This window comes from Myotis nattereri (assembly GCF_964212035.1).
Source record: "Myotis nattereri genome assembly, chromosome: 3".
NCBI classification, from domain to species: Eukaryota; Metazoa; Chordata; class Mammalia; order Chiroptera; family Vespertilionidae; genus Myotis; species Myotis nattereri.
The window spans coordinates 190,544,403-190,565,872 of NC_138077.1; the positions used below are offsets into that span (position 1 = coordinate 190,544,403).

Genomic DNA, 21,470 nt, shown 5'->3' on the forward strand with positions numbered 1-21,470 from the left:
GGGACGACACTCTAACCAACTGAGCTACCTGGCCAGGGCATGAGGAATCTATTTTGAGGGAGGAATTTTGGGCTGTTCTCAGGCAGAGCTGTTCTGCTACTGGATTGGCATGGGGCCAATATATTTATTTTTAGAATCTAGTAGAATTCTCCAGACCTCCCTGTAGGCAAAAGTAGGTTTATAGTTGTGAGCACACAAAGACAATTTATTCTTGTATTATTATTTAATAAATAATTCTATTTCCATTTTAACAACTACAAAACTACTTTTGCCCAACCCTGTATTATAAATGTCTGATATAACCAATGAATTGACTAAGGCAGTGGTCGCCAACTGGTGGTCCACTAAGACCGCTGGTTGGTCTGTGAGGTCCAAAGGTTGGTGATCTCTGGACTAAGGTACTGCTGAGTATGAATATGGAGGGACCTGACTGAATCTAAGACATAACTGAATCTGTGAACAGGTCTGTTAAAGCAAAATCTACTAACTTTGAATTATAAATAAAGAGATTAGCTACAAACTAATCCAAAAAACCCCATTAAGTCAAAAGATGTTCTTTCTAGACAAGTTCCAGCAGAGAAATGACCTTCCTCTCAAGACACCGGGGGCTCTACCCCAAGTTGCTTTCCTTTCTTCCGAATGTTACGTGCACAGCTCTGCACAGCTCCACCTGCCTAACTGGGACGAGGCACGGACCTGCTGCAGTGTCGACTGAAGCTGCTGCTCCCTCTCCTCCGTTTTCTGTAACACTGACTCCCAGCATTGGTTCATAGTTTCCAAACGGCTCCTTAAGCTGCTGGCATCATCTCCAGCACTAGATTCAAGAAGTTCATTGCCAGCTTTGTTGACTGTTTCCACTGTGGCTTGATGGGCCAAAACATCATTTTTTAGAACCTAAAAAATGTTGAACAATAATTTATCTCTACAGATAACATCAAAGCCAGTTCTCTAAGGTACACATCGAAAGGCTTCTGGTGGCAATATTTAGTCTGAAACCAAAAGACTGAGAGATGAAAAATAAAACACTTACATGGTGCTTCGCGAGCTCAACTTCAATGACTTTTGGATCTCCACTTATTGGCCTTTGAGCATCTAACAACTCTTCAGTGTGAATCAGCCAACTCATTAGTTCTTCTAAGGCATGTTGGAATTGGCCAAGGGCCAAGAGAGCACCTTCTAGCTTATGCTACCCAGAAAATGATATAAGGAAACAATTGTTAGGAAATAAGAAAGCAGTAGATAGTAGTCCATTTATGTACTCCACCATTTGCCTTACCTGTCTGTGGGCAATCTTTTCACCCAGGTTCTCCCAAAGGTGTTTGAGTTCTGTCAATGGTTCTCGTATAATGTCTCTGTCTGTTTCATCAGTAGCTTTCTTTAACATTAGTTCACCCTGGTGATTGAGCTTCTCCATCTCAATTTGCTGTTGGTAAACTTCCACCTTGAACTCCTATCAAAGACATATTTAATGTTAACATCAAATCAAGTCTTTAAAAACTAACACGCAATCCTTCTTCAAAACCATTCCCAGATACAAACCTTCATTTCATTTAACTGATCTTTAACAGTGTTGAGGTCAGTGCCGACAGGGGGCATGGTGCAGAGTTTAATCACGGTGTTATCTAGCCAGTCAAACATAGCCTAAAATAAAAACACAAATAAGCAGTCAAAAACACAAGGAATCGGGAAAGAATTAGCATTATCTCTGCTAAATAAGCAGAGAGAAATCAAAGTGCCAAGTACTGTTTGTGTTTTTAGATGGCGAGGGAGGTGCAGAGGGAAGGAATAATGATCTTTATTCAAATAATATGGGGACTTACGAATGAAGCAAGCATTGGGATAGTGTCCAAAATAAACCATGATCTGGCAAAACTAAGTATGAACAAAAGTTACTATTTCTCATGACCGGCTAGCAAGCTCAGGATGTGCTAAAGCTACTGTGCCAAGCTGTGCTTCAAGATAAGCTGGGTGTGGAACCTCTAGCCAGCGGCTCTCCCCGTCAGGCCAGCTTCCCTGGATAGCCACCACAAGAATCAGTATAGTGAACACATGATGAGAAGAGGAGCAGAAATCTGGGTGTCAGTACTTTTCACATAAGAAGTGGAAACTCTGGCTAGAAATACAGGAAGAGCTTGTTGCCTTAGTTAGATAATGCTGCGGTCCTGCAAAGGTGAGCCACTCTTATGCTGGATTCTGAACATCACACCATGGAAGCTGTTTTCCGTGGCGGTCACCTCTTGGTCCTCACCTGAAGAGTGTCCTGATACTGCACAGCGGCTTGCATGGCATCCTCGAGCTTTTCTAGCCTCTCTCTCCATGTTTTGTTTAAGTTCTCCCAGGCATTATTCATCTAGAGGAAAACAGTCAACCAGATTCTTCAATTAATACTCCTGTTCAGTCTGAGTCCACAAATGTTTTGTCTAAACTCCTTATCTATTTCTCCACACCTCGTCAATGCTCTTCTTCACTTCGGGCTTCTCGGTTTCTCCACAGGCAAAAATCAAATCTGCTCCAAGGATTCGAATAAACTCCAATTCCTCATGCAGACCATCTGTCTCCTCCTTAATAGTCTACATGTAAATGAACAGAGCATAAGCCAAAACAGAAGCAGAACAGAACTCCCCAAGCTTTGCAAATGTAACTATAGTCCCATCAATAGCAGATGTTGAACAGAATCTGTCAAATTCACAAAAACCTTTCATTGTTATTATTTCACTTATATACATAGTGAATTTTCAGACTCTAGTTATTTTTCATATTTATGTACATATCTATTAACTACATAGGACAATATATATGAAACAGTCTGAGAAAGACATAATGAGCTTAAATAATTTACCAAAGGTTCATCCTTCCTGCTCCCCTCCCAAGGAGATTATAATCTATAGCCAAAGTCTAATACATTACACAGAAGTATATCAACAAGGGTAAAAGAGTACTGCACAAGTCACAAATTTAAGAGCTGAGAGACTAGAATAATAGGAACACTAGACTACATAATCTTGAACAAAGTTAGTTCCCTGTCAGGTCCTAAAAATAACAGGGGTGGGGAGAGGGAGACTAGCTGAAATAAAAGATAGGAGAGAGATAATATTAACACATTGTTTGTGGGTAGTTTTTATCACGCGCTAACAGGTGGCGCGGACCATTTTTGCTAATTTTTTGCGCAAATGGCAACGTTCAGTAAAATTACGATAACTTTAGTTTACGTATTTATACGTTACCCGCATTCTACTGCTAGTCTATAAAAAACGTATTAATACGTGTCCCGCGCTCTACTACACTGGTAGAACGTATAAATATGTAAAACGTGTAAACACGTTTCCCGCATACAATGTGTTAAGACAGGCTTAGCTTATAATAAATGGACAAAATGAGGAGAGAAATGCATTTAATAAAAATAAAAACTAGCCCTGCTGGAGTGGCTCAGTGGATGAGCATCAACCTATGAACCACGAGGTCACGGTTCGATTCCTGGTCAGGGCACATGCCCAGGTTGCAGGCTCCATCCCCAGTGGGGGGCATGCAGGAGGCAACCAATCAATGATTCTCTATCATTGATGTTTCTATTTCTCTCTCCTTTCGTCTCTGAAATTAAAAAAAAAAGTATTTAAAAAGAAATAAAAAACTACGCTCCCCCAAAAGACTAGAAAAAGGTATGTCAATGTAATAATTATCATCTTTGGATGATGGATCAAGAATTTATTTGCTTTTCTACCTTCTATTTTATTCTGCATTAAAGAAAAATATTCGAGAAACAGAATAATGTCTAAGCATGTCAAACTTGTGTCCGGCGGGCCGCATGCCTTGTTTAAACTCACTGCAGGCCGTGAGTTTGACATGCTTGATGCACACTATAGCAAGGACTAAGTTCAGAAATGAAAGCAAAACTGAATTTTCTAAACATATTCTATTAATTTGAATTGTTAAGTTTAAAACTGACAAGAAAATTAGTTTTGTATGATGGAACCCATCACAGTTGGTGGAGGTCATACAAACTTGTACTTATAATAAAAAAGGAAATCTATAATGAGCATATATTTTTTTCAAGTGGAAAATATCCTCTTAAACATAAACAACTTTTAAGGCAACTCAGCTTAGCTAAGCAGTTAACACAACGTACTTGGAAAAAGTGCCTTTTTCAAAAAACAAACACATAAGAGAAGGAGTTTTGTTTTTTCTTACCTCAGCAGCTTCAACCTGTTGCTTGATGATGGATGGGTCAATGCCTGGGCTTTCCAAGTCGTGGACGATGTCCTGGGTGTCTTTGATGGTGGTAAGGAGAGCAGCCATGTCATACCAAAACTTCTCCGCTAGTTCTAGGACATCAAGAAACTTAATTTCTCGCTCTTCAGCCCGAGCTTTGATATCCTCCCAGAAGAATACCATTTGATCCAATTTGTCCTGGATTTCTGAGGGGTAAAAAAGAGGTAAGAATAGGACTTCTCCAAGCCTCATCAGAAATACCATCTAAGTCTCACATTTTCTCTAAAATTATCTTTCAAAAAGAATTTATATATACCTATCTTAACTTTATCATGTTTACATTTACATTTTCACCTACATTGGTTTCCCACATAAAGAGATCACAGAAGTAAACTGGGAATGAGTTACCATCTACACTAATAAAAGAGAAAAATGGTAATTGGCGTACGGCGATACCATTTTCATTGGCTAATCAGGGCTATATGCAAATTAACTGCCAACAAGATGGCGGCTAATTTGCATATGTAGGCACAATGCAGGGAGGCGAAAGGGAAAGCAGGAAGAAGCCCCCTGCCACTGACAGTGATTGGAAACCCAGGCCTTTGCCCTGCCCCCCAGCCATGATCGGAGAATCAGGCGCCTTTGCCGCCCTGGCCAGTGATAGCAGGAAGTAGGGGTGGAGCCAGCGATGGGAGCTGGGCACGGTCGACGCTGGCAGTCCCAGGAGCTAGGGGTACCTTGCCTGGGCCTAAAGCGAAGCCCACGATCGCGGCGCCCCCCGCTGCCACTGCAGGTCCCTGCTGCCCGGGCCGGACGCCTAGGCCAGAGGCGTTAGGCCTGGGCAGGGGCGGAGCATGCAACCGCGGGGAGCTGGGGGTCCCCTGCCCAGGCCTGACACCTCTGCTGGAGGCCTCAGGCCTGGTCAAGGGGCCGATCCGGTGATTGGTGATCAGAGGGTGATGAGGGTCAACTCCTCTGGCTGAGGCATCAGGCCTGAGTGGGGGGCGGAGCCGGGGATTGGGGGGATATGATGGTCCCCTTGCCCAGGCCTGAAGCCTGGGTCAGAGGCGTCAGGCTTGGGCGGGGGGTGGAGCAAGCGATCAGAGGGAGATGGGGGTCCCCTGCCCAGCCATGATTCCTGGGCCAGAGGCCTCAGGCCTGGGCGGGGGCCAGAGCCAGTGATCGGGGGGAGATGGGGGTCCCCTGTCCAAGCCTGACACCTCTGGCGGAGGCGTCAGGCCTGGGCAATGGGCCGATCAGGCGATCGGAGGGTGATGGGGGTCAACGCCTGAGGGCTCCCAGTATGTGAGAGGGGGCAGGCTGGGCTGAGGGACACTCCCCCTCCCCCACACCCAGTGCACGAATTTCGTGCACCGGGCCCCTAGTCTAATATAAAGGCACTGCTCAGGAGGAGGAACCAAGACGGTGGCGTAGGGAAACACCTGTACTCGCCGCTTCCCACAACCACATCAAAATTACAACTAAAATGCAGAACAGCCATTACCCAGAACCGCCGAAAGCTAGCTGAATGGAAGTCCTACAACTAGAGAAGTAGAGAAGAAAGCACATTGAGGCTGGTAGGAAGTGCGAAGGCAAGGAACAGACTGGTCTGACACCCACGTGCTTTTTTTTTTTTTTTTTTTTAAATATATTTTATTGATTTTTTTACAGAGAGGAAGGGAGAGGGATAGAGAGTCAGAAACATCGATGAGAGAGAAACATCGATCAGCTGCCTCCTGCACACCCCACACCGGGGATGTGCCCGCAGCCAAGGTACATGCCCTCAACCGGAATTGAACCTGTGACCCTTGAGTCCACAGGCCTACGCTCTATGCACTGAGCCAAACCGGCCAGGGCCACGTGCTTTTTTAATCGGGAGGAGATCATCTCTGTGGAGGGCACCCATAAGGAGCAAGGGGTCCCAGCCCCACACCAGACCCCAGCCCAGTTCCCAGAGCTGGGAAAAGAAGTCCCTACAGGCAGTAAGACCTATGGGCTGTAAAAACCAGTGGGGATTGGGGCTCAGTGACACAGAGGCTGCTGGAGACCCAGCTGCTCCTCTTAAAAGGCCAGCACCATGAGCTGAACTTACAAGCTCCCACACCAGGGCAAAGCTCTGGGGAACAGACACTTAGGAGGAGGAAATGGATTGTCTGGCATCAGGGCAGGAACTTGGGGGCAGCTTTCTACCAAACGGAGGTGCTGGCAGGGGTCATTGTTACTGTTCTGGGATCTCTCTGGCCACAGGCCTGACTGGCAGCCATTTCTGTTTGCTCCACCCTGGTGATTGCCCGAGACCCCGCCCCATCCAATTTACAACCCCACCCAAGCTGTGTGCAGCAGCTTTTGCATATGAATGGCCTGTCCTTGCTCAGGCTAAAAACCTCTCAAATAAGCTGCAGCTGGGTCAGGGAGCCCCAAACCTATTAATAAAAGGCCCAAGGCCCTGCACCAGCCTGCCTTGCTTCATAGCTGGGCCTCATCTGGGCACTTCCAAACCCAATACAAAGAGGAGGAATCTGCAGATCTCTCTGTAGCTCCTGCTGGGTGGCCCTGGGCTCTGACTGACTTTGCACTTCCCTGGATATCCAAGAGGCAGTATACCCAGTGGTCAATGTCAGACCACACCAGATCACAACTCTACACATCCATAAGCAACACATTCAGTGAATACCAAAGCCCCACTGAAGGGGTGTCTCCTGCACAGCAGCTCTCCCACTGTAGCCGCAGCTGGTCCTCACAGCCAATTGGCCTGGAGGTCAATTCCTCCCAGTGACACCAACAGCAATCAAGTCTCAACTACAAGACTGTGCTCAAAGCCCACAAAGGGGTGCAATCGAGTTTCAGCTCAGGTGACTGGGGAGGCTGAGCCACTGGGCCCTGAAGGACACCTACTACACAAGGCCATTCTACCAACTCAAGGAGACATAGCAGCTCTACCCAACACATAGAAACAAACACAGGGAAGCAGCCAAAATGCAGAGACAAAGAAACATGTCACAAATGAAAGAAATGGAAGAAAGCAAACTACTGGATACAGAGTTCAAAACCACGGTTATAAAGTTACTCAAGAATCTTCTAGAAACCTCCAAGGGACTTAGTGAGACTTTTAAGAATTTTAGTAAAAAAGACAAAAAATATGGAAAAGGACCAGTCAGAAATTGAGCATACACTGACTGAAATAAAAAATAATATACAAGGATTCAACAGTAGAGTAGAGGATTCTGAGAATCAAATCAATGATATGAAATATGAGGAAGCAAAAAACACCCAATCAGAAGAGCAAAAAGAAATAAGAATCCAAAAATATGAAGATAGCGTAAGGAGCCTCTGGGACAACTTCAAGTATACCAATATTTGCATTATGGTATGAGTATTACCATATGGAATGAAGAAAAAAAGAGCAAGATATTGAAAACCTATTTGAAGAAATAATGACAGAACATTTCCCCTACCTGGTTAAAGAAATAGGCTTACAAGTCCAGGAAGCACAGAGTGTCCCAAACAAGAGGAACCCTAAGAGGACCACACCAAGACACATCATAATTAAAATGCCAAGAGCAAAAGACAAAGAGTGAATCTTAAAAACAGCAAGAGAAAAGCAGCTAGTTATCTACAAGGGAATGCCCATACGACTATCAGCTGATTTATCAACAGAAACTAAGCAGGCCAGAAGGGAGTAGCAAGAAATATTCAAAATGATGAATAGCAAGGACTTACAACTAAGATTACTCTACCCAGCAAAGCTATCATTTAGAATTGAAGGTCGGAAAAAGATCTTCACAGAGAAGAAAAAGCTAAAGGAGTTCATCACCACCAAATCAGTATTATATGAAATGCTGAAGGACATTCTTTAAGGAGAGGAATAAGGAGAAAAATAAAAAATATGAAGTACAAAATAGCAACAAATACATACCTATCAACAATTGAATCTAAAAAATAAAAATAAACGAGTAAGAACTCCAATGAACAGAATAAACTGGTGAATAAAATAGAATCAGAGGCATGGAAATGGAGCAGACTGACAATTCTCAGAGGGAAGGGGGGTGAGGATAGGAAGAGATTAAGCAAATATCTTGTATAGACATATGCATTACCTATGGACACAGACAATGGGGTGGTGAAAGTCTGGGGTAGGGCGGGAACTGGGTGGGGAGGGGTAACGGGGGGGGGAAGGTACATCTGTAATAATCTTGGCAATAAAGGTTAAAAATAAAATAAAATAATTTAAATAAATACAAGGTTAAAAAAATAATTTAAATAAATAAACAAATAAATACATAAATGTACTGCTCAGATAAAAAACCCCTAACTTGCAAAAGGACTGAGATGAGAACTTTATTTCCAGTGTTCTGTGTTGAACTTGCTATGTTTCCCATGGAAAATGTTATAAAAGGTAGTATGTTCTACACACGATTGATACTGCAGTTCATTCATATCAGGGGTTAAAGGAGCATTTGTTTTCTGGCCTGGGAATCTAACTACCAATTGTAACCTTGTTTCAATGGGCAGATGTGTTCTGAATTCTAAATGACTCCCAAATGACTTTCTAGAATACTCATTACTTGGGGACTGCCTTCACATTCAATAAAGTACATCTGGTGGGACACTGGAGGTAACCACAGCCTAGAATTGTATTCATTTTCTTTAAAAATAATTCAATTCATCAAGCACCTTTTGCAGCCAGATCCTTGTCAGCCCCCTGAGATCGTCCAATGAGCTCTTCTCCACGGCGTTTCAGAGCCTCAAAGGAAGGCTGAAGTTTTTCTAGCTCCATGGTGGCACTTTTATTGTCACTGATGCACTCTCTGATCTTGTCGACTTCAGCAGGGATCAGTGGTGGCATACGCAAGCGAGAAGAAAGGTTCTCCAGAGTCTCCAACATGGGCTCGATTTTATCATGGAACTGAATAAATGTCAGACCATTAGCCACAGCAATACTTCATCACACTTCTGGGGGAAATGTTAGGGAATAAGGTCAAAGTATAAATCTACTACTGTTTAGGAGAAACTGCACATAGCCTAGCCTGATGGCTGTTGGGGTTGGCTAACTGGTTTGGGCATAGTACACCAGAGCTGGCCCATTAGAACAAGAAAATAAATGTTTATTTTGAGAATAAAAAAAGTAATATACCAGAAATGTGACGAGAAAGAGACAACACTATGAAACTGGTGAGACTCAGTGTGTCAACATCTCAGATGATAGTTGCATGCAATAGGTTAGACCAACAAGTTAGATGCCCTCCACCAACTATGTAAATGAATGGGGAACTCAATACGCTCAATGTCTTGGAGTTAAAATTATTATAGCATGCAATTTAAAAACCAGCATATGTGACAGTGAGGAAGGAAAATGTTGGCACAATGAAAGGTAATTAAGGAAGGCCAAATCTAACCTTTTTCTAAAAGAATAACTACCTTTTCACTTTTCTGGTACTTTGAGTAACATGACTATAATTGTAAAATTTCAGTTATAATCTGAAGCAGAGAGAGGAGAAAGAGGGGCAAAACAGGTAAGCTGGCCCCCCTAAAAAAAGCTATCTAAAACCAACTCTGGATTCATTAATCAGAATAAGTCTTATCAACTGTAAATGTCCTATAAAGAAATACATGGTGGGATTTTCTTAACAAAATCACTTCTCATCACTCCCTCACTTCTAGGTTCCATCCCAAATGAAACTGACATAATAAACTGCACTAATAAAATGCATCCCACTGAAGTAAAGGGAAATTTCCTGATAGGTAATCCTTAATTCTCAGCTTCATAAAAATACCCTAATCCCAGTGGGGGTGAGTACCTTACCTCTGTAATCTGTAATGGTGGGCGCGGTCAACACAACAATGAAATGTGACGATGTGGGGAAGACAGGAGCAGGCAGCAACAACACAAAGTAACACATTCCACAATGTGAGTGGGAGATGGGACGGAAGGTGGGGGGGAGAAACTTGAATAAGTACAAATATTAACCAAGAATACTGACTAAACAGGAATAAAATACCCAGACATCACAAAGTACCACTAACAGTAATATATTAGTTAAACAGTATGTAGTTACACGCTTCCACCCCACTGCTCCACTGTGGTTTCTTTCTCTCTGGCTCTTACTTCTCTCTCCCCAAGCATCTCTCCTTGAGTTAGGAGCTAGCTGGTGGCCTCCTGAGCAAGAGATCTAATGCGCTGTCTTCCAAGTCTCGAAAGTAACAGGTCCAACAGGAATATGACTTTTCTTTAGGCTTCAGGGTGAATTTACCCAGAACTATCCCTGCTAACGGATCATCACAATATAAAATTTTCAAGGAAACTATCAGCAGACAATATGTACCAACTGAGACGCATTTTATCCTCCTTGCAGCGCCAGCGTACTCATGATCCTTGCAATAAAAACGCAGACCAACAAGGGTTCCTAGTCTCTGGTAATGGACCACCAGCATGCTGGTCTAGACACTCCTGAGCATGCAGATGTATCTGATACAGAACATCTCGCTCAGACTAAAGGCTCGCTGAAGGTTATGTGACTTTAAGACACACACGTACCTGAGCTGACTGGGAAACAGCCTCGTCCAGAGCCAGGGCCCGCTGGCGCACCTCTTCTTTAATTTGGGCATATGTGCTTTCTGCTTTCTGGTATTTTTCTCCCACCATTTCACCCTCGTCAGGGTTTAGCTCCTTTAGTTGAGGGCCTATCTTTAGCAGTTTATCAATATGAGGTTTGTGTTCAGCAATGGATTCCCTTAGTTGCTATTTAAAGAAATATGGATTAAAATATGCATTTTTTATCCAGTTTATTTGCTTAAGTTCTTTTTTTAGGTTTCCAATAGTATGTTTTTTCTTTATTAAGTTATTACATATGTGTCCTTACCCCCAACCCTCCCCCCGCCCTTGCTTAAGTGCTTTGATCAGAGCTCATACCAACTTTGAAAAAACAAACCAAATAATTAAGTCCCAGCATTTCATCATTACGGAGGGGGAAAAACACCTAAGTCTTGGGATCTGACACTACCCGATTCTCTCAACTGTTAAAACCCAGTTCAGATGTCCCATCACTTGGAAGCCTTCCCAGGCCACATCCTCTCTCTCTCTCACCCTCCAATACAAATTTATCCCACCATCTTTTGTACTCATAAATATTTAAATGTAGTAATTGTAATTTCCATGGTTTAATATCTGTCTTCCTCCCAAGACAGAGATACTAAGCAGGACAAGCCACAAATAGCAACATTTCTGATAATCCAACCTCTCCTTGACTTTACTGCTGGCTACTTCTGGTTTACATCCTTTCACTTACAGGAATACAGAGATAGGAATAAGCACAAGCCATAAACCAAATAAAATAAACATTTAAAAAGTATCTTTTTAATGTGGTCATAGCATTCCTTGATGTGTCCACAAATCTCCCTTTCATCTTACCTACTTGCAGAAATGCTTTGTGACAGTTCTTCCTGGCTCTCACTCACTCCAGCTGGGGCCTAACCAATGGAAAGAGTACCAACCACACCCTAAGTCTAACAACACCCCATTGTCATTGGAAAGATGTTAAATTCCCTTGGTGTTTACTTAGTTCTTTGTTTACTTCTGCAATACCCAGGTTCCTGATATCTCCTGATTCATATTAAAGGACAAAAAAAATAATTCAGATATGTATTTTTATTATGCAGAGATATTCTGATTAAGAATTTCATAATATAAACTTGAATAGATCATGGAGCCCATTTTCAGTTCTGCAATTAAATAAAACGAGGCATACTCCTTACCCTCATTTCCTCCTGCTGTTGCCTGAGCTGCTCATGATCAATAGCCGGAGGAGGCAATTGTGCTATCAATACCCGAGTTTCCTCAATCCAGGGGCTGAGTTCCTCGTAAGTTTCCCAAAACTGGTTCACCAAGACCTGTGCCCGCTCAAGGCGGGCATAACGCTCTGAGTTGAGCAGACTAATGGCTTCATATTGCTGTATTAGAGACTCCGTCTTTTCCTATGAACAAAAAAAGTAGGTATATAAACATTAAAAAGTCGAAAGAAATAAATAACAAAATGTTAACATATATGAACTAATCTAGTAAGATTGCAAGTGATTTTTATTTTCTTTATATTTAATTTTCTAACTTTCCTATCAAAACATATATGTCTTGTATAATTTTTAAAATAGGAAAGTTATTTCGAATACAGTAAAAAAGCACAACACAGCAAAATTAACCTTTAGTGAATAACCTTTTACAACTTTAGATATACATTATTATAATGCATCAGTTTAAGACTGAACACCTCAGGGGCTACGATGCAGTCTTTGCCCATGAAGTTTAACTTGCCTTTTTTCCTCTGATAAAAAAGTCTCCACAAGCAGTACAGAGGTTCCTCAAAAAATTAAAAAATGGAACTGCCTTATAACCCAGTGATTTCACTTCTGGGAATTTATCAGAATAAAACTAAAACACTAATTCTAAAGAATATATCCATCCCTATGTTCACTGCAGCATTATTTATAATAGCTACGATATAGAAGCAACCAAGTGCTCATCAATAGATGAGTGGATAAAAAAGCTATGGTACACATATGTAATGGACTATCACTCGGTCATAAAAAAAGAATGAAATTTTACCATTGCGACAGCATGGACGAACCTGGGGGGTATTATGCTAAGTGAAATCAGAGAAAGACAAATATCATATGATTTCACTTATATGTGGAATTAATAACAAAATAAATAAACAAGATAGAAACAGACTTGACTCACAGACTTAGAAGAGACTCATGTTTGCCAGTGGGGAGGGGAAGGGGGAGACTGGGTGAAAGAATGAAGGGATTGAGAAGTACAGATTGGTAATTACAAAACAGTCACGGGTATTAAGTACAGCACAGGAAATATAATTAATACTATTATAATAGTATGTATGGTGCCAGGTGGGTACTGAAAATATTGAGGGAACACTTTTAAAGTATGACTGTCTATCAACTATGCTGTACACCTAAAACTAATAAAAAATAATATTGAATGTAAACTGTAATTGGAAAAAAAGTCTCCACAAACCTGGATTTATGAGCTGTATGTTTGGGTTACCTGTACCCTATATAAAAATAAAACTGGCGTACAAACGAACTTGTGGCCAAGCTTTTAGAAATGGGTGTAATCTTTAGGACCTGAAGAAAAAATTAATATCTGCATATGATTTCAAAAAAATCTATCATAGATTTTTGAAAGGTAACTCAAAGTCACTCATTATGGACTGAGGATAAGTAGCAATTCCCCTGATTAAAGAAGATGGATTTGCAACGTATTTCACATTATACAGTATGGCTGTTTAGACATGTGTGAGCACAGGGTTGAGTCTGAATTCCCCAGAACATCAAGCAGGGGTTTAACACCATTATTAGTAATGGAGGAAAAAAGCTGTAACTTAAACTTCTTAAAGTATAATTCCACAACTGTACTTCTAATTCACGGTAATCAAGACAAGAATATGGTGAAAAAACAAAATGCAATTCACCTGTAATACAGCTTTTTGCTCCTCTCCACATGTGCCAAAGATTTCACCACGATGACTGAAGAGTTCATCCATTGAATCTTTGTGTCGAATGATGTCAATGGAGAAAGCCTTTGAGACAAGTAAATTACAATTTAAATTAAGAAGTAAAAGGATCCCAAGCCTGTGTCAGTGAAGTTAGACACTCTTATGAAAAATTCGCTTAAAAAAGCCACATCAAAAATTGTTCTTGTCTAGTTTGACACTCTGCCTATCCACACATATTCAATGCTTATCTTTTAGTAGCTTACAAAAATATCTTCCCTCATGAAAATCATTCATAAAATTAACCTTCCCTAGATTAATGAGCCTATTTCTACCTTTTCGCAAAGCAAAAAATCTCTTCCTCATCCTAACCAAATATTTATAGAATTTTTAATCCCTATCCCCCATCATGACATTGCATCATTCCACTTGACTTGCAACAGTAGTCAGACACTCTTTCCTAGTCACTCTAAGCTAAGTGGATTATACTAGCTCAGGACACAATGGATACGTCAGTGTTACACTTACCTTCTGTACCTGCAGCTGGGCTGTGGTCTGGTCCTGTTCCAGGCGAATTGGACCAAGGGCCATCAGTTTCCGTTTTGTCTCAGCAACCCAAGCTAGTTCTGCATCAGCAGCTTGCTCATACTAATAGACATGTCGAAAAAATGACCATGTTATATAGAGCCAGGGGCCGGCCTTCTTAGAATTCAAATCAAGATGCAGAAAATCTAGAATTGCTTATACTTCAACAAATATGATTGATCCTATTTCAACTTCTTTAGAAAGAAGTTACAGAACCTAGTTAGTGGTCCTACAGCTAGAAACAATGGAAATTGACACTCTTAAAAAGAAATGTGCTTCTAATCTGCTTTTATGAGGCCATGCTCTTTCTGTCAATCCTTCTTCCTAGCCATACAATGAATAGTTCTGGTCATGTTTAAATATAAACTAGCATGGCAGCAGACAGCTGAGTCAAGTTAACTTAAAAGTCCTCACTCAGCTGGAAAAGCAAACCTTTAAAAAGTTAAGAAGTGACAAAGAAAAACTAAGAACATGTTCTACTTGACTGCTGTTTGATCTGGGTCCTTGACTCTTTCATCTCTTCCTCTTCAACTCTGCCAATCTACACTAATATTTAAAAAGAAAAGAAAGCTCTCAAGCACGATAATTTTATGCTCAATTATCTGGCCAAGATTAGAGGTATTAATCAAGACATACTGGAATGCACTTGCAGTCAGAGCAAACTTCTGTGTAGTTCACAAAGCAATTATTGATCACTATGAACCCAAGGAATCATGTAATATTATTTTTATACCATGGCATATTAATTAGGTGCATTCCTGCTACAACGAAAAGCCAGTAACTTTCAAGTGGGAAGAAAAAAAGATGGAGTGCAATATGACACCTGTGTTTACTTGGGAGGGTACTATTCAAAGATGGCTCTGCTATTTTGGTAGGCATATTTGGTAGTAATTATAGTTCTTGGTTCCCTCCCCTCTTCCATCTAATGCTCAACAGTTGAGTATGTCAAACTAAGATTGTGATGCATTTGGATCTTGTGGTCTAGGTATAATCTACTCCAATCACCACCTGCCTCATACCAGGGCATTAGCTAAGGAGAAGGCACTTAGACTCTTCCCAAAGTTCTCTGCTCAAATGGGTCAAATAATTTGGGTCAAACCAAATCCATCCTTACATACCTTTACCCAATTACTTCCCATCACTGAAATGACTGCATTGGATTTACTTTTATCTCATTTTTCCTACTCCTGAGCCTATATTTATGTGGGTCATAGTTTTGTGTTTCTTTTTTTTGTACTTTTTCTTTTTTTTATTGTTTAAAGTATTACAAATAGTAGTACATATGTCTCCTTTTATTTTCCCCAATTGACCTTCCACACACGTATCTCCATTGCCTAAAGTAGTAATGCAGAGGTGTTTATAAACATTACCTGTTGTGATCTCTGAATAGCAGCATCAATTTCCTCTACCCTTTGTCCAACAGTGTCACTGACCAGCTTGTACTGCTCATTAGCATCCGATACCAGTTTATCCAGCCCTTCTCTGGCTCTCCAGGGCACCAGCTCCAAGAGTGCACGGCTCACCTCATTCACCGTGTCCAACACCAGCCTGTGCTCCATAACCTCTTTCTTTAATTCCTAAGGAGGGAAAAAAGTTTTCAGGCCAGACCTTGCTAAATTAAGCACATCAGCAGCTGTGCTGGGTGGAAAGTGGTGTCTCTGCCACATATCCCAGCAGGGCTTTGACCTCCTTCCTTTACTTATTTTTTATTGTCTCAGATTTTTCAATTGTTCCAAGCCTGATTTTAGGCTTAGCTGCTGCTTAGATCTGTCTGTACGACTTCTTGAGCCAAGCTCTCTCTGCATAAAACTATCAGTGCTTCTTTCTTTTTCCTCCTTACTTCAGTGCTTTACTCTCAGGCATTTTAAGTACCTACTGCTGTGCATCCAGAACTGAACTAGATCCTGCAAGAGAATTAAACATAACCATGCAGCACGCTTTAGCAAATGAATCGTGAAAGCAAATTCTAAAGTGTTTTATACAAAGCAAACTTCCTAGGGATTTGAGATTCAATCTTTTAAAAAAATATATATTTTTTTAATTGATTTCAGAGAGGAAGGGAGAGGGGGAGAGAGACAGAAACATCAATGATGAGAGAGAATCATTGATTGGCTGACTTCTGTACGCCCCCCACTGGGGATCGAGCCCGCAACCCAGGCATGTGCCCCTGACCAGAATCGAACCTGGGACCATTCAGTCTGCAGGCTGATGCTCTATCCACTGAGCCAAACCAGCTACGGCGAGATTCAATTTTTTTTTCTTTTTCAGATATAACACGTGGCCTGCCTTTATGTACAGTCTTACTGTCCATGAGTAAATAAGAAAGGAGGGAAACAAAAATTTTTGGTTTAGATTTAAAGCAGACTTAGAGATAAAACTTAAGAATTTAAATGCAAGGATTCTAAGAGGAATTCTTTTCCTTTTAGTGTGAAATGACAGCTTACCTTCTGTCTTTGCTGAAACTGGGGTATTTGCTCCCCTGTGGGAGACTGTCCTCCACTGGCTGCCAGCTCCTCCTCCACCTCCCTCAGCCACCCAGTCAGTTCCTCATAAGTAGATTGGAACTTGGTGGCCAGCTGCCGGGCTTGCTCTAAAGTTCTGAGGGCCTTGGAGCTAGTGACTGTGATGTCTGCATAGCGAGTCTTTATTCCGTCTAGTTTCTCTTGGATAAGCAAAACCTCTTCACCTGTGGGAAGGCACACACAATTATTCATATTTAAGAGAACATGAGGGAGTCGCCTTCTAGAGATGAGCGAGTTCCTTAATCCTCCTTTCTTCAAATCAGAGCTTACATTTTATAGATGCTCTCTTCCTATGATAGATATTTCACCTAGCATCCCACACTAAGACAGGAGGGAAATAAATGTTTTAATCAATAAAGAAACCACTTCTATCCAGACACAGAAGCATGAAACAGAATGCGGAGTCTCGGAGGGAAGGTGGGTGGGCGGGAGGTAATCAACTTTGTATGCGTATATGCATAACCCATGGACACAGACAATAGGTGAAGGCCTGGGGCAGGGGGCTGGGGGGAACAATGGGGAAGAAAGGGGGACATATTTAATACTTTCAACAATAAAGAATTATTTTAAAAAAATAAAGAAGCCACTTCTGAGATTATTAGGCTCTGAGTTCATCTGCAGGTGTTTCTAGACTTTCCCCAAACCTTTCAGTGAATGCTGGCATTCAACATATTAGAGGACAGGGGGAGTCATCATCTACAAGCAGATGTGAGACACAAAGTTTTTTAGTTTTCAAAAGGGTTTGCAGGAAATAGAAACCCAGGCTGTGGGCTGACGGGGGGGTGAGGGAAGCACACATGATAAGGACATGGCAATATAATCAGTGAATACTAAACTTCTATATCCAAAGAGAAGTGGCTAATGCAGGGTGCTATTCCCCTGGATATGTGATTGTCTGTAAACATATAGAGGTGCTAAAAGGTGCACTTTTCAAAGTACCTGTGGTTTGTTTTAGAAGAGCCTGACCATTTTTAATAGCTTGATCTACATTCTTCTTTCTGTTAACAATTTCTTCATTTAAAGCCTGAAAGGAAAGAATACCATTAATCCTAAAACTATGGCACAACAAAGGGAAAGAAATGAGACCTTTAAGAGATGAAATTTAAAGTAAGGAGATGAATACCAGTTTAGTTTGAACATCAGATATTTGACTGTTTCATTATATCTTTGGTTACACCATTAATTATTCAAAATAATTAAATCAGATACTTATAGGCAAGCTTTCTTTTGTACTGGATGAAAAGAGTTTTAGGATTAAATCAACTTTACAATCTATTGTTACCAAACCTGAACCTAAGAAAGGTAGAGCAGAATTCATAGAAATGTCTACTATGTCCAAAACAAAGAATAAGACAGAAATTTCAAAAGAAGAAAGTCAGCAAGAAGTAGGCAGATTTAAATCCTGGTTAAAAACTTTCAATATTTGAAATCAATGAAGCAGAAGAATTTCAGATTATCAATAACAACAACAAACTGCCCCCCCCTTTGCTTTGTCTATTTTTACCATCCCCAAAGAAATCTCATGAAATGAATTTCATTTGATGAAATGAAAAGAGCAAATTATTCTTTCTAAGATGACGCAGAATCCCAGGAATTTGATCAAATAAATTCTATAAATATTTTTAAAGTTATAGTTATATAATCAAACCTTGGGAACTATTTAGGCAATCTGGTTTTATGAAAGCTTCTGTTCGAATGGAAACTGGGTGACATACATTACCAAAGGATGTAAAACCTGAATTGGAATTGAGATGGCCCCTGACTACACTCTGGATCATCATATAGAATTACTGATTCAGTTTAAGTGCAAGTATTCCCAGGGACTTGTCAGAAAATAGATTTAATTCTAAGCAGCAAGTATGTACTGGTTCATAAAGTTGAAATGGTAGGAATAAAAAAGCAAAGAAATGAAGAGAAACATGAATCAAAATTATAAAATAACTGGTAACATAAACAATAAGAATGGAAAACATGAATACCAGATGGTCAGCATGCTGTTTCTGCAGGACATCCTGTCTGTAATCCTTTACGAACACTGAACTGAGCTTGTCCTCAACCTCAGCCAGCCAGTTGAGCACTTCTACCTCATCCTCCCCGAACAGTCTAGCGTTAAACAGTGCTTGTTCAAGCAGGGCTGCTTTCCGACAGCACCGGTCTTGAATCTCACTGTACCGGGCCTGCAATGAGTCTAGCTTTTCTGAGAGCACACCCTGTTCTGCAGAACATGTCAGGGAGGAGAGGGACTGCCCGATTTTGACTGCCTGGTGCACATCTGTTGCATGGCTTTCTATTTCCTCCTCCAAAGCCTGGAAATCCAAATGGAAAAAATGAATAACAGAAACAAAATAAATGAAAAGTAAACATGAAACAATGAACAAGTGATGCAATAAATTAACAATACAAAAAGTTTACCTATTGAAGGGCAAAAATAACACAATAGTTGTTTTTTTTAATGATGGTAGCGTATTAGTATCTATCAAGGATGTGACTACTCCAATTAATAATCTGACCATGTTTTAAACTTTAACCACCACCCCCCCCCCCCAAAAAAAAAACACACACATCTTGGTAGCATGTTGCAGGCAGTTTTCTAATTTCCAGGATTTCTGATTCCAGTTTTTTGTTTTCATTTACTATAACTACTTCCTACCTTGTGCCGAATGATCTGCTGCTGTATTTTGGCAGTCTGCGTGCCAACAGGTTCTGAGTTAGCAAGCTTTTTCTCTGTGACAGATAAGAAGTCAGAAATAGGCTCAGCTGTCTCATGAAACTGTTTGGCCAAAACCAGGATATCTTCCAGCTGTTTATGCCTACACAAAGATACAGAACAAGCTGCTAAGGCAAAAGTCACATTAAAATGGGTAACAGTACTATAGTCAATAAAAGACCAATCTTTACTAGGTACATTTAAATATCAACAGTAAACAGAACACACATACATAGCACTTTGCTATTTTACAGGTTTTCATAAGCATTACCTTTATTTTGATTCTGCCATAACCTAGCAGTGCAGGCAGAATAATTATCCCACCATTCCAAAAGAGAGAACCGACCCTGAAAGCCTACAGAGATTCCTCCAAGGCACCCAGTGGGTAGAAATAGTACCATGAGAATGAGAATCAGACCTTCTAAAGCTCTTTCTCCTATGCAATGTAGCTCATGCATCATCTGAACATGAGACTAAAATAAAGTTTAAACAAGTCGAAAAATCACCAGTTCTCATTTTTCCCCGTCACTACTACCTTCACTTGTGAGCAAAGAGAAGAGAGCATCTGAAATACGAAGGCAGACTATGAACTAGAACTCCCTTCCTGCCTCCCTAATCCAGTGAGGTTTCTAGTAACTTCAAGCCCCAGAACATAACTTTGAATCCAGATTTAAGAAAAAAACCAAAAAACCCAGACTAGCTAAATGTACCAACACAAATGGCAGAACTATGGACTTTATATAGCTCACTTGGAATCTTAAATTTTATTTTATATAACATCCATACTTAGCTTGGATTTCAAGTTTCCTGTAGATTAAAAACAGATTACAAAGGGGAGAGGAAGCCTGAATACTGGAGGCAGTCTAATAAGGAGAACAACCACAGAACCCTATTAGCACACAGATTAATAATAAAGGCATGGTGATGACTTTGAACCATTAAGAACAGATAGATGCCACGTCACATTTGAAAAGGCCCAGGCGCATAGGAAGCACTTTAGTTCGGCAAACCTTTATTGAGCAGCTACTTTGTGCCAGGTCCTATGGACAAACTGTGTGTGTGTGTGTCTGTGTGTGTGTCTGTGTGTCTGTGTGTGTGTGTCTGTGTGTGTGTGTGTTTAAATTGATTTTGAGAGATAGAAAGGTAAACATTGATTTGTTGTTCCACTATTTATGCATTCATTGGTTGATTCTTGTATGTGCCCTGACCGGAGATCAAACCCGCAACCTTGGTGTATCGGGATGATGCTCTCACCAACTGAGCTACCCGGCAAGAGCCTGGACAAACTTATTTTAATAAGAAATGGTTTAAATATAAATAGTTGCCATTTTAATTATCTGGATATTCAATTATGTTTGAATATAAAGGAAAATGTATTTTTAGATGCCATTTTTAAGTGTCAATATAAAGTATAGATTTCCTTTCTTATTTATGCCAGCCTTCAAAATATATCTTTAATTAATATAACTAAACATTATTTTAAAGATTAATATCAAACTAGAATTGCAAATTATCTCTATGTCTTTCTGACTCATCTATAATTTTGAATCTGAAAACTTATGGATTTGGGAGATAAGCACTACATAAAATAATGACCATAACAGTACAGGCACTGATAAAGAGTTATGGCAGTTAGGAGGAAGGTGAGGTTATTCATGCTTGAGGAATAAGGAAAAGCTTTACAGAAGGGAAGATGGCCAAAAGTATTTCATGGAAGATGCAGAACCACCAGCCAAGACAGAATGAGGAAACTGACAGAAGATACTAGAGAACAAAATAGAATTTTCTTTACCTAGAATATAAGGACTGAGAAGAATAGTGAAAACTAAGAAAGGTAGGTTAAGGCCAAATAGTAGAAAGCTTTGAACTTTGGGTTAGTTTAGATTTTATTTATAGGCAACAGGGAGTCATTAAATGTCTTTGAGCATGCAAAGAGGCAAAGGCCTG

General features: G+C 40.6%; 1 protein-coding gene across 2 annotated transcripts in view; it reads right to left on the reverse strand.

Annotated features, from left to right (window-relative positions):
• The window catches only part of MACF1 (microtubule actin crosslinking factor 1), a 340,411-nt gene that overhangs the window by 31,000 nt on the left and 287,941 nt on the right, over positions 1-21,470 (reverse strand). The window contains exons 63-79 of one of the 2 annotated variants that reach the window (XM_081085882.1): positions 19,467-19,626; positions 18,796-19,122; positions 17,756-17,840; positions 16,739-16,980; positions 15,665-15,871; positions 14,238-14,357; positions 13,689-13,796; positions 11,959-12,177; positions 10,742-10,945; positions 8,881-9,112; positions 4,186-4,412; positions 2,448-2,570; positions 2,249-2,350; positions 1,540-1,641; positions 1,277-1,450; positions 1,031-1,186; positions 697-894 (exon numbers count right to left, since the gene is read on the reverse strand). In XM_081085882.1, the coding sequence (XP_080942008.1) occupies positions 697-894; positions 1,031-1,186; positions 1,277-1,450; positions 1,540-1,641; positions 2,249-2,350; positions 2,448-2,570; positions 4,186-4,412; positions 8,881-9,112; positions 10,742-10,945; positions 11,959-12,177; positions 13,689-13,796; positions 14,238-14,357; positions 15,665-15,871; positions 16,739-16,980; positions 17,756-17,840; positions 18,796-19,122; positions 19,467-19,626 (2,986 nt within the window). The remainder of the gene's footprint in view (positions 1-696; positions 895-1,030; positions 1,187-1,276; positions 1,451-1,539; positions 1,642-2,248; positions 2,351-2,447; positions 2,571-4,185; positions 4,413-8,880; positions 9,113-10,741; positions 10,946-11,958; positions 12,178-13,688; positions 13,797-14,237; positions 14,358-15,664; positions 15,872-16,738; positions 16,981-17,755; positions 17,841-18,795; positions 19,123-19,466; positions 19,627-21,470) is intronic. The other variant, XM_081085881.1, reaches the window with a different exon arrangement.